The sequence below is a fragment of the Hirundo rustica genome, chromosome 1, assembly GCF_015227805.2.
Source record: "Hirundo rustica isolate bHirRus1 chromosome 1, bHirRus1.pri.v3, whole genome shotgun sequence".
Taxonomy (NCBI): Eukaryota; Metazoa; Chordata; class Aves; order Passeriformes; family Hirundinidae; genus Hirundo; species Hirundo rustica.
This window is the reverse complement of record NC_053450.1, coordinates 49,736,253-49,749,768: the sequence shown is the minus strand read 5'-3', so window position 1 is coordinate 49,749,768 and position 13,516 is coordinate 49,736,253. Positions and strand designations below refer to the sequence as shown.

Sequence of the window (13,516 nt, the reverse complement as noted above, 5' to 3'; positions counted from 1 at the left end):
CAGAGGGTTGGTTTCTGCACTTGACAATATTGACTGAAAACACTATTTTCCTTTATCAACCACTTTTTCTCTGACTTGTCTTCTACAATGCACCAAAGACAAAAACTTCCCTTCTAATGCAAGTACTGCTGGATTGCCAGAAACAAATCCTCTAAAATATTTTAAACTTTTCAAAATCACCATTTTTCTAGCTAAGCAAAGTTGATTCTGATTTTTCTGACCGGTTTTGTTAATTTCCAGCAGCAAGCTTAAATCTCAAGAGCATCATGAACGACCAATCATCTTTTTTACTCCATAAATAGACAATATCTGTTCTAAACCTTCCAGGAGTAGCAACTGCACCTTGCATTCACGTCTGTGCAGTGGAAAGCTGAGGCAAGTTTCTCCCTGTGCTGTGGCTTCCACCTGACTGGGTCACTCACTCTGTCTCCTAGCACTGTGTTTGGCCCTTAAAGGCAAAAAAGAAAACTGATGCAGGTGAATATCATTTTGCTTTGCACCACCACGGTTTGCAATTGCACCAAACAAATTGATTATGCCAACGCACATTATTAAATAATACAAGGAATAAAAAGTCATCAACCATATCCACTAGAATTTCACTTTCTTGGCTCTGCTTTGCTGAAAACATGAAAATAGCTGACCACAACTGTAAACTTGAGCGAAGATGTAAACTTTGACACACTAGGGAAAAACTAGGGAAAAGATTGCAAAGGCAATTGCATAGGGAATAGCAGGAGCACAGTGGATAAGTATCTATTGAGAACATACTTGTTGTTTAAACAGCTGTTCTGCTTGTACAGGTAAACAAGGGCTTGGGAAGGAGTTCATTGAGCTACAGAAAAGTGTCTTTTGTAGCTACCTCTGGAAACAAAGGGCACGGAAAATGTTTCCATATAGATTATAAACCCATCACTCAAATCAAATATATAAACTAAATATATTAAAGCTTTGAATTTTATTACACTTAATTTCTTCTGAATATCTTACCCTTCTTCCCTGTTCAAGGTAAACCTAAACATGAGAAATGGAAGGATAAAGGAGAACTCCACTAAACGTGGAGTACATTTCGTCAGAGTCTGTGTAGGCCAGTTTGCCTCCCGTCACAACAACGTTTACTTCGTCTCCTGCTTTGAGGTGAAGAACAAGGTGGAACGTCCCAGGACCACCACAGGTCTGTTTCCCCGAGTAGGGTTTGTGGTACTCCAGCAGTTCCCTTCTGTACCCAGCAGTGTGGAGCTGAGCCACACTGGCGTTGGAGACGGACAGCACCGCTTCGACGTACTCATCCCTCTCTGGGGCCAGCACGGCGGTGATCAGGTACCGCCCCTCATAGGGCGATGTGAAAATGCCTGCAGAAGAGAGACACTGGCTGACCACGGGCACTCAAAACGGGGACACCCGACTGCCCTAAGCACAGCGACAAACACAAAGCCACGTGCGTCACGCACTGCTTCGTACAGGGAACTGCAACAAGGTCAGCCTGGGCGGGTGACCAACTGATTGAAGTCATGAAGGTGAGGACACACCTAACACCTCAGGGGCTGGAGAAGGGGGCAGCCCCCAGTTAGAGCTCTGGGGGAGGCAATGTAAGGACTCTCCTCTCTTCTCCCTCCCCCTCTCCCTCTCCTCTCCTTTCCTGGATTAGTGAGGAACCTCACCTCTGCTACCTGGGCTCAGGAGGGCTGAGGGCTGAGGATCACAACCAGCTGTGCTGGCAGGACAGACAGAGGTGAGCTGGGCCTCAGTACTACTGGGCAGTCGTGGAAAATCGGCCGTGAAAGCGTGTGCCAGTCCACACCCACAGGAAGCTTTTACCCGTGTGTCTGGTTTAGATGGACTTACTTCGTCTGTTCAATGTACCAGCAAGGCCTGAGGTAAGATGGAACACTGCTAACCTGTGCCCCTGCCTGTCTAGCATGTCTGTGGGTGCATTCTTTGGCTGTTACCTGTATTGGGGTTATAATAGTCTCCGTCATTCACAAGCACTTTGTTGAAGTGAACCACACCGACGTCACTGGAGAAAGGCTTCTGTGTGAGCCCAGCAGAAAATGACACCAGAGAGGGCACGGCAGCAGTGGCAGGTCCTGAAAAGAGTAACAACACGAGTCAGAGTCACATCAGGATGACGACACAGCCTTTTCCCTATAATGCTTTATAATCCACTCTTCCTGCATATAGTCCATTTGGACTAATCCTGCCAATTGCAGGATGCCAGAATTAGCAGAATATGTATTGCTGGCCCAGGTCCCATAAAATTTACTGAGCACCATAAAGTTTGTGCCTTGGCCACAGGAATTTTTGTTCGGTTGTTTTTTTTTTTTTTTTTCCTCTTCTAAGGAAACAGTACATGGCTTGTAAATACTGGCAGTGGAAATCCTACCACCCTTCAATTCAATAATGCTTCTGCCAAAGACCTTCTTCAGGACAGAGGCTCCCTTTCAACATCTCCACTCTCCATTACTATCACAATGGACACAGCAATGCTACAGATAATAGCTCGTGCCAGCTTTCCTTGTCATGTTGAGAAACTGTGCACAGCTTAGATCTCCCACTTTTTCTGCCAAAGCACAGTAAAAATGGCTATAAGAATATATAACCCTTCTGTACCAATGCAAAGAGAACCTTTTGTCTCTCTCCAGCACTACTCTTTTGGGGGAATCCACTTTACATTTTTTTCTTCTTTTCTCAGTAGATCAAACAGACACCTAGGTATTTTATAGCAACTATCCAGGTACTAGATGAACACTGCAGTTAGACTGAGTTGGATGAAATATAATTTGGACAATTAAGACAATTTTTTACTTTTAACAGACTGACTTAACAGCAAGTGTTCAATGCTCAGCCACTTAGTCCCATTCCAGTTACCTTCCGTTTAAAGATTTTCCTTAAGGCAGTACATGCTGCTAGAAGTAGTCAATTCTTGCTGCTTTGTCTGGGCAAGTAGCTAAACAACAAATGCCCTAAAGTTGTCCACAGCTGCAGTTCCACCCTGCTCCTTCTGCCTTCCTTAAAATTAATGTTTGCCCTCTCCCTCTCAATCAGAGATGCCCATCAGCAACAAATGCTAAATTCATCAAATCCTGAATTGAAAAGAACCCACAAGGACCATCTAAGTCCAACTCCTGGCCCTGCACAGGATACCCCAACAATCACAGCTTGTGCCCAAGAGCATTGTCCAAACACTTCTTGAACTCTGTCAGGCTGATGCTGTGACCAGCTTCCCTGGGGAACCCATTGCAGTGCCTGACCACCCTCTGGGTAAAAACACTTTTCCTAAAACCCAGTCTAATTCAGAAGATATTGCTTAAAATTGAAGTTTAAAAAGTCACATAACTTAATCTAAAATGCGGATATACAAATGTTCTGCTATCCACTGTTGTTCTGAGTAACTCAGCATGGAGGGGAGTGAGTAGGAGAAGGCAAAGGGGAAGACATGCCTGCAACTTCAGAATTGGCAGATAACTACATTGATTTCCCTCAGGGCCTGGTAACCAGCTGCCTCACATATCTTTGGAAATCTTCTTATTCAGCATTTTGTCTCAAGCTCAGAAGATAGACAGAAGCCCTTTTTCATTACTCCTACCTGCCAGTATGCCTGCAGGTCCTCCTGCAAGCTAAGATGAGGTTATTTGAAAGGACCAGAATTAATTGTAGGACGTCTACTTACTTAAATAGCTTCTTGTAAAGCTCCACCACCTTAACACAATGCTACTTACACAGAAAGCTACCCTCAGCTTACCTTGAGACTCAAATTAACTGAAAACACACCTCAGATTGCTGGGTCCCTCAAAAGGTTCCTATCCACTGCAGTCACACTGCACAAATGGAACAAACCATGTGTTGCCTGCCCAGAAACACTGCCAGCTCTGGAGCAGCTACAGTCCTCTTTGGGTTGGTGTCATCTGATAAGAGAGTCACTCCTGTCCTGGCTCTCCACGGCTTCCTTCAAGATTTTCCTTCACTAATTGCTAAAATAATTATTAGAAATAAGTACTTGTTGTTATGCTGATGAAATTGCTTCAGATCTGCAGCCTAGTTTAGCACACCATATGTATCTATTCAAAGGAGAAATCTTAAACCTGTCTAAATATCCTGTAGATTAGTTCAGGGGTCGATGTAAGGAGACGCAGTAAAGATGCAGTGTGTCTGTGCTCTCTTTCCACCCTCTAGCTGGAGTTGTGCCTGTTTGAAGCCTTCACAATTCCTACCAACAGCTCTGCAGTGCTTTTGCAGAACTTTGCAGAGGGCTGCACCACCTTCTCTTGCATGTCCCCTCTTGCAAACACTTTTCTTCGTGCAAAGATCAAAGTTTCGCTTCTCGAAGGAAGGTCCGGGCTTGGACACTAGTTTCATTTAAGCAGTCAATATTGTTGAAGTACACACATCAGAAAAATAATTTTAAAACATTTAGAAGTCGAGAACCACAGGCACAGCTCTGATGAAGAAACTGTTAGGCAGACAAAAAGTTTCACAAAAGATTCAACCTCTGACACAGCTTTACTTCCCGTTTTCGGGAAGGAAAAAGCTCTTTTGGTTTCAGACATATTCAAGAAGTTTTCACTTGAGATTTTACACACACACGTAAGCAGGAGTAGGTAAGTCTGTTCCTGGCAATCTAAGCTACTGTAATGCATTCTGGAGAGTCAAAAAAGCAAAGATGCATGGGTGGCCCTTGTTAGGTTACATCTACTTCCACCCATCTGCTAGTTGTGTTTCTGGTTTTCCACCTCTTTTGACTTCCAAGCACAGTTCATGCCTCCCACAGAGCTCAAGGGCCAGAAGGAAAGAAAAGAAAAGAAAATCGTTAAGCAAAAAAACCCAGCACACAGCATACGCATTTGCTATCAAGATGAAAGGAGGAAAAAATAAGTGTGATGGTGCTGCTGACAACTGCTCAGCAACTGGAATGAGGAATCTTCAAGAACCAACACAGATGAGAGAGTGTAAGTATGTAATTCATTTGTCAGTAGGCACCTAAGATTCCCTTGGGTATAGCAGAAGTAAGAAGGATTTGTCAGATTTCCTCTTACAAATGGTCAATACTCCTAAATCTAAATGAGGACAAAGAGTGTAATTTCAGTTAGAACAAATGGAACAAAAATACAAGCAATTTATCACCTCCCTGCCTACTTTTTTTTTTTTTTTAACTCTCCAGGTTGACCTTTACATCTCATTTTCAGAAACATTCCTCCTGCCTACAGTTGGCCATGCAGCACAGCACTGATGTGATTTCCATGAGCCAGTGCTCAATGAAGCTGCTCTGCTAACTCACAGTGATTCTTGATGTGGATGATAACTCAGTGTTATGAAGACACACATACTTTTCTCCTGAGTCTGTTAGTAACATCTGTCTGCTCTTACAACTCCATACTGTCACACTGGAGCAAGAGAATATTGCTTCAGCACTTACATACTGTTCCTTATACAAAGCTAAAGAATTAAAAAAAAAAAAAAAATAAAATAAAAAAAAAAAATTAAAAAAAAATCAAGAAATGCTCTGGTACGGAAAACATGCAGATCATGCCTCAGCATTCAAGAAAAGCATGAAAGGGGGCTACTTAAGTCCCAAGAGACAGAACTGGAGCCCTCAACTTCTTCCTGAGCAGTGCTTTTATGTATCAGAAGCTATTCAGAAACAGAAATGAAAGAGAGTACTCTGAAAGCCATTTTAATAGTACAAGCTTCTTATATTAGGAATTATAGTACAAGAAGGTCTGGTCATCTTTCAGATTTGAGTTTGAGTACCACAAAATGTACTGGATGAAGACTGCCAAAGACATCATAAGTGGTTGTCCTGAACTAATTAGACAGTAAGGATTCTTTGATGCCCTCTTTACACAATAAGTTCCTACTCCAATAAGCCAAAAATCTTCCCTTCACCAGTTGTTAATTTCCACTTCACTGTGAACTGCTGAATTCTGTCCCAGAATGCTCTCTCTTCATAAGACACTGACAATTAGAATCACAGAATCACAGACTCAAGTGGACTGGAAAAGACCTCTGAGATCATCGAGTCGAAGCTGTGACCAAGCACCACTGTGTCAACCAGACCAAGGCCCAGAGTGCCACATCCAGTATTTCCTTAAACACTCCCAGGGACCATGACTCCACCACCTCCCTGGGCAGCTCATTCCAGTGTCTAATCACTCTTTCTGGGAAGAAATTCTTCCTTCTGTCCAGCCTAATCCTCCCCTGGTGCAGCTTCAGGCTATGCCCTCTGGTCCTGTCACCTGCTACCTGGGAGAGGAGACCGACCCCCAGCTGGCTACAGCCTTGTTTCAGGGAGTTGTAGGGAGCAATAAGGTCACCCCTGAGCCTCCTTTTCTCCAGGCTAAACAACCCCACTCCCACAGATGCTCCTTTTAGGACTTGTGCTCCGGACCCTTCCCTGGCTCTGTTGCTCTTCTCTGGACACGCTCCAGCCCCTCAGGGTCCTTCCTGAACTGAGGGACCCAGAACTGAACACAGCACTAGAGGTGTGGCCTCACCAGTGCCGCGTACAGGGGGTGAACGACCTCCTTGCTCCTGCTGGCCACACTATTTGTGACAGAGGCCAGGATTGGCCTTCTTGGCCACCTGGGCACACATTGGCTCATGTTCAGCCATTGTTAACCAGCACCCAAGGTCCTTTTCCTCAGGGCAGCTTTCCAGCCACTCTGCCCCCAGCCTGTAGCACTGCAGGATCTTACTGTAGCCAATAACAGCACCTGGTACTTGGTCATGTTGAACCTTGTCCAGTTGTCCTCAGCCCAACAATCTACCCAGTCTAGATTAGGGACACTGGATGTAAATGCTCCAACTCTACAGAAGTCTTAACACCTTTTGTTACCATTCTTACCTCTCTGTTTTCTGGCTATCTGCCATTGAGGTCTGCAAGGCACACTGGGGGAATTTTAAGGACAGTTCAGCAGGAATATCTTGTATTTTGATAGGTATTCAGTGGCCCGGATCAGGAAAGTGAACTCCTTGTCAAGCCCACCTCCCTGTGGATCCCAGGGTAGTAACTGTTCCACCACCGTGTTCCACCAAGCAGCAGATGGGTGCACTCCAGCCTTACCCTGCCTTTTCAACACTTCTGACATCCACCTACTGTTTCACACAGTTTTAGCATAAACTTATTAAAATACTGCTACCTGTAAATTGCAATGGGAAGAAAACCCCCAGGAAATCCATTTATCACAGAAATCTAGACAACTATATTGGCTTTGCTGGCATCAAGATAAATGAACGTTTCTTTACTTCTTATCCTCCTCCAGAAACCTCATCTATTGCTGCCTGTTCTTACTACCACGATCCTCAAATGTAAAAAGATTGCTTTAAGGCTGTGATGGAATTTTAATTAGCGGATATAAATATCACAATGAGAGCATGAACTCTTTACAGTTCTTTTTTTGTCAGTCCCCAGACCATTCTTCATGAAGTGGATTTGTGATTTTGTTATGGCCATCAAACTAAGTCCTGGGGCGGTAGGTTTTTGGATTCCATAAAGCCCGAATGTTTTACTTCCATCTATCACCCATATTTCCTCAAACAAATTTAGATGAAATAACTTTTTTTGAAGAGGATGTGGAAACACTTTGATCAAGGATACCATTCCCCAGGGTTTGATAATATCTCGAGTATGAGGCTGCAGGGCTGGCAGCACCCAATCAACATATTTATCTAGGCCAACCAGCATGTCCATATTAAAGAAATAATAAAATCATCATAAATATCTACTTATTTTCTCATTTAGAAGGCAAAAAAGGAAGATGCATACTGACATTGGCTAGAAAATACAAACTCTCTGTATTAAAAAAAAAAAAAAAAAAAAAAAAAAAAAAAAAAAAAAACACACCCCAAAACCACAAAACACAAACCCACACAGAAAAGTAAGTAGCAAGAACCCAAAATGATTTTTCAAAACCTAACTCCTCTCCCCACCTCCATATTTTCAAAAGATACAAATTATGTTTTAATGCTTAGGTCTTACAGAACTTGGTCAGATTTTCCTCAATGCTGAACTTAAATACTAAAAATCAACATTTTTTTTCTCTCAGCCATGATCTTCCAGGGACTGAAATAAACGTTAAGAACCCATGTGAAAAATTTCTAGGAAACGCTGCCTTACCTTGTGAATCCGTGGTAGAACGAGATGGCTTTGGATATCCTACAAAGAAAAAGTAGTATGTATGACTCAGTACACAGCACAGTACATTATGACAAAATATCACTGCAGTCCTCTAAAAAGCATCCCTGGTTACTGAACAGCAACCTAACAAAACAGCTATTAAATAGTGTCTCCTATGAAATGCTCAATTATTACTAAACTGGGGTGGTCATGGCAAAGAGAACCAACTTATTACTTCAATGTACTAAATCTACTGCAAGCACTATGGAAAGAAAAAAAAAAAAATTAACTTTCCCTAATGGCAAAGACTGCTGTAGTTACCAGGGATTTTTACATCATCTCTGTTGACCTCATGTTTTGTGTCTCCTTGGAAAGGCGGCAAAACTGGCACCGAATGTGTTTCCCCTACTTCTGCAGCCAGCTGGAGGCTGCAGAGGCCCATTCACAAATCATCTCTGCCGTAAACCCATTCCAGCAGCGGCAGCCTCAGTGGGTGTCCACGAAAGGCCAGAACGGGGCTGGTGAAGCGCAGCAGGTCTCAGCGTCACCTCTGCAGCGAGACGCGACACGTCCACTGCACTCAGTCAGGAGTGACGCGCTCCCGGTGTGGTTCCCTCACCTGGTGCTCCAGCATACCCCTCGGCAATGGGCATGGTACTCTGGCCGGCCTGACCGTCCGCACTTCTAAGACGCCCTCTCCCAGACATCCGAACTGCGCCCGGAGGCCCGGCCTCCCCGGTCTCCAAGATGATGCCGGTTGTTCCAGGCAGGAGCGGCACAGCTGCTGACCCCGGCAGAGCTGGGCGTGGAGCCGGTCTCAGCTGTGGCGGCAGGAGGGGGATCCTCTGTCGTGGGGGTTGCAGCCGGGGCCTGGACGGCAGCAGGGAAATGCCAGGCTGGGGCTGCACGGGCGGCCTCGGCGGCAACGGCTGCTGCGGTACTTCCGGTCGTCCTTCGACAGGGTGAAAAGAGGAGGAAAAATACAAAATCATTTGCCTAAAATAGAACACTAATTTGCATAGTTTTGCGTAATACATACTTCAAAATAAAACAGGACTTGGAGGTCACTCGTTACCTCAGACCCAAGACTGCACTGGCTAAATGCTGTTCCACTCCTGAAGTACTACAGACTCCACTCTTTACAGCCTGTGTGGACTCCACTCTTTACAGCCTCTGTGACACAGGCAGAGGAATGAAGACAGCCTGGCGATGGGACAAGCAGCAACTAAATAACCTGTGAAGATTCATTCAATTGCTACGCCAGCTTGGCCTTTCTACACCAAGCAGGCTGAGTATCGCACTTATTCCCACCGGTACCTTCATTCCAGAGCGTGCTCCTCTCTCTTTTCATTTCACAGTTCTCCTCAACCCCTCACACCCACTGCTCTTGCTTTTGACTGTACTCACACAACTCTTAGCACAAGGCTGTCCCTTTAGCATGACCATAAACAAAATTATCCACAGCAAAAAAAAATCAGTAAATGAACTTAAGAGGTTTTTTCCCTTACTTTAACAAGCAACGAACTTAAATGTCCAAGTACTTCCATTACTAGTATTTTCTGACAATGAAGGCAGAACTCAAGGATATATACCTACCAGAAGAATCTTTATTGTTTAAATAGAAGAGATACCATTAAAGAACTTTTCCACTGAGGCAGCCAACCCATATGACAACAGGGTTGAACAGCGCTGACATGGTTCCATTTGTGTATCTGGTCAAGTTCTAAGCTCTCTACAGGAATTCTGGTTTATTATTATTATACAAATGAAGTCCTAGATGGCACTTAACGATGCAAAGCCCTCCCAAGAGTAAAGCTGAATTACATTTACACTAAGAACAGAACTTTACAAATGTGTAGATTTTAGCAGTGACAACTTTTACACACAATAAACAGAATTTCATACTAAATTATACTTCAGCATGGGTTGCATCTTGAGACCAAAACACGTCTTTAGGTGCAGGGGTGGATGTAAATTTCTGTGGCAACAGGCAAACATCCCGTTGCAAATTTATCAGATAACAACTTGTCACACACCAGAGACGCTTGCCAAGGTCCTCAATAGAAACCACATCTCTGAGTGGGGCTCACAATGAAGCACTTCTACTCAGTACAGTCCAAAATCAGCCTAGGAAAATTCACCAGCGGCTAGGGCTAAGCCATGTGGCTGTGCTGAGAAGCAGATGTGGTGTGAGGCTTCCCCTGGCTCTGCTGTGTGTCTGGGGACCCCAGGAGAGCCTTGTTCTGCACCTTTGGGGAAGGGCTTACAGCAAAGTTGTGCAGGTATTGTCCCCAACACATGGCTGGGGTCCAGACAGTGTCACTGGCAACCCACATCTGTTTTGTGACTACTCAACACCTGCACTTTACCCTTGTGAATCTCATTTCTTGTTTTCAGTCTCATAAAAGCTTTAAAAGCCTACATAAGCCTTCAGGAATACTGGGAGGCTGTCTGAAGTCATAGTCTCACACCACCTGCATTCATTTGCTAGATATGGCTGCTAGAAAAAACCTCCCTGAACTTTGCTGGCTGACTTTTAACCACCAGGAGAATTGAAACTCATACAAGCAATGCACCACAAAGCTGGGCTAGTCACTCAGTAGCTCTGTTCACAAGACAGAGGCCTAAATAGTGAAATGTTTGCTTTATACAGATTAAAACTAAAACTTTTCATAAAAACCTTAAAACTAAAAAGAAAATCTCATAAAGATTTTTTTAAAAATCCTGAAAGTGTCAAAGTGAATTTAACAGAATTACTGACTTTGTAAGACAATTTCTGTCTGCAGACGCATTGATTTAGTCCTTCAACTAAAATCTTGAAATTAACCTCATTGAAAATCAAACTGGCAAGGTACTTTACTTTGGGATGCCTGTACTTGCCATTTTTTGAGTCAATTATGCTAAGCTTCATTAAGACAATTATTTGGGGTGACACTGGGAAAATAAATACATTTCTCTTCTTGCTTTTCTAGACCTTTAAATAACAAACTGCTGAAATCCCATATCCTGAGCAAACTGATTCATTGAATGCAACATCATTACTGCAATATTCAGAAATGTCCCATCTCCATAACACTAAATCCAGAATCACTCCTCTAAAGCTCAGCTTCAAGAGGAATTAATGAGATACATGTGAATAGAGATCTGCTTTAACTTTGCTGACTGAGCAGACCATGAACAGAATCTTCCCATCATCTTCCCATCTATCTGGGAAGGCAAAGAATAGAGCTGAGATCATTACACAGCTAGGAACAGTAGCACTGTTCTCAGCAGCAGCAACCTTGCTGCTCTGCTTGTCATCACTGTTGTGAGTGACGGTGTTGTTACCACATCCCATACCAGCATCTTCTCAGGCTCTCCTCAGCCCTCAAAACACACAGAAACAAAGTGCATAAAGCTAACTAGAGTTAGCTAACTAGCTAACTAGGAACTTGTGACCGCTCGCACAAGAAGCCAAAAAGACCTCATTTGAATTTTGCTATAGACACCGAGGGGATTTTACAATTCTGTTAGAAAGCAGCATTGTGCACAAAGCTCACAGGGAGCCCAGAGGAACTGACTAAGGGACTATTCACACTACCGCATTAAAATTTTTATATTGCATTTTATCCATTCTGTAATGCAGGGCACATTTTGGTTTCTTAGGCCACAAAATTTTGCTGTTGGTTTCAAAACACACAACTACCACAGGAATTGCAGATCAGGTCAAATAACTAACCAAAGAAAACTGCATGCCCAGCACGGTATCTGGCTGCAAGACCACACTTTTGATTCCTGGAAAACTTAATGGATATATATACACACACATAAAAGGGTGGTATGTTAAAAGAGACCACCAACTTTAACATGGCTTTCAGTTTCATGCCATGTGAAGAGCAAACATACCCACAGAGAGGAACAGAGTGCAATGAGAACAACTTAGACTATGAGACATGGAGCTGGGGGAAGGTGCCATTTAATGTGGATGGAAAGGTGCTGGATCATTTTACCTTGGAGAGCACATCGTGCATGGTTCCCTAAATGCTTAGAGCAGACCACTGCCTGCTGTCACCACTGCTTTGTGTGCTGCAGGACATTTCACTACCTTTGCCAGGAATTGCAACAAATTAAATACATTTCTAGTCTCTGGGTTCATATCTGATGCACAGTCACTTGCTAAGTTGGCTTGTTAGTTTGGATTGAGGCATCTGAAACCCCTGAATAAAAAATATGGAAGAAAATACAGCCATATTTTTAAGATGAGGGTCATTTGACTTTGCTGGGCTTACACTGCTTGGTAAGATTTTATGTTTTATTTCTTGCAATGCATCCTTGCCTCACTGCCCTCAACAACTTTATTAGTGACAACTTGTTTCTGTTTCGGCCCCTCTGAAGTCAAATGACATCATTTGAATGCTACGATATGCTGGCAAATTGTGCATAAGAAACTCTCCACTAATCCAAGTCCAGGTCTTCTTGTCAAATAATGTTGGTATGGGAGACAATGCTGCAGATCGCAGATGTAAAAACAGTTAAAGCCATACCCCAACTCACGTAACACGGTTCCCAAAATCACTTCCAAAAAAGGCTCTTCTGCCAAAATCTTTCTGCAACTCCTGCCATCAAAACTTACTTAGGCTGTTGTGCCAGACAGTGTTATTGTAATTGGAAACATTTGGGAACTGCAGTGTGTCCTTCATAAATCCTTTAGAGGCCAGAGGCACCCCAGAGCAGCAAGGGATGCTCAGAGTGCCTGCACCCCAGACCCAGCAGCAGCGTCCTTCCACAGCCTTTTAACACCCAGTGGTGGATGGAGGGGTCTGCCCTGAAAAGATCTTATTTTATGGAAACCCAGGTGTGCAGAGGCCTTTTAACACTTTAATACATTGCGACAGGGGCTGATAAATGCAACCCATGAGGTCACTTGAACCCCTGCTTCAACTAGCAGAAGAAAGATTACAACTTGTATGTATCTTGGACCTTTCTCCAATGCTGGCCCCCAGTGCTAGTTAATTTTGGGCAAGATGGATGAGAAACAGGATACGCAGATACATCATGTTCCATTTTAATGGAGACAGGGAGTTTTCACAAGATTGAGAGATAAAGGTCCTGACCCTGTTGAATTTAAGTCAAAACTACAGCAAAAGAATTATCTGAAATTTACAGCCCCTCTTCACTTCCTCCTTTAAAGAAACTTTTTTTTTTTTTAATTTCACACAAAAGCTTCTCACCTCAGAAGGATTTTTGTGTCACGTACTGCTAAACATTTGGTTTCAAACAATCAAACAAAATAAACACATCTATCACAGGTTTTCAGGTCTCTGCCTTGGGGTGAGAAGGACATTCTTCCCTTCATGAGGCACAACTTGTCCATTTAAGAAACGTCACCCAAGAGTCTCGCATCTGATCTCTCCCTACCACCAT

General features: G+C 43.5%; 1 protein-coding gene across 1 annotated transcript in view; it reads right to left on the bottom strand.

Annotated features, from left to right (window-relative positions):
• Window positions 1-930: 930 nt before the first annotated feature.
• EMILIN2 (elastin microfibril interfacer 2) overlaps window positions 931-13,516 on the bottom strand; it is a 31,751-nt gene continuing 19,165 nt past the window's right edge. The window contains exons 5-8 of the mRNA XM_040068283.2: window positions 8,733-9,065; window positions 8,114-8,152; window positions 1,950-2,087; window positions 931-1,352 (exon numbers count right to left, since the gene is read on the bottom strand). Of these exons, the coding sequence (XP_039924217.1) occupies window positions 1,015-1,352; window positions 1,950-2,087; window positions 8,114-8,152; window positions 8,733-9,065 (848 nt within the window). The 3' untranslated portion in view covers window positions 931-1,014. The remainder of the gene's footprint in view (window positions 1,353-1,949; window positions 2,088-8,113; window positions 8,153-8,732; window positions 9,066-13,516) is intronic.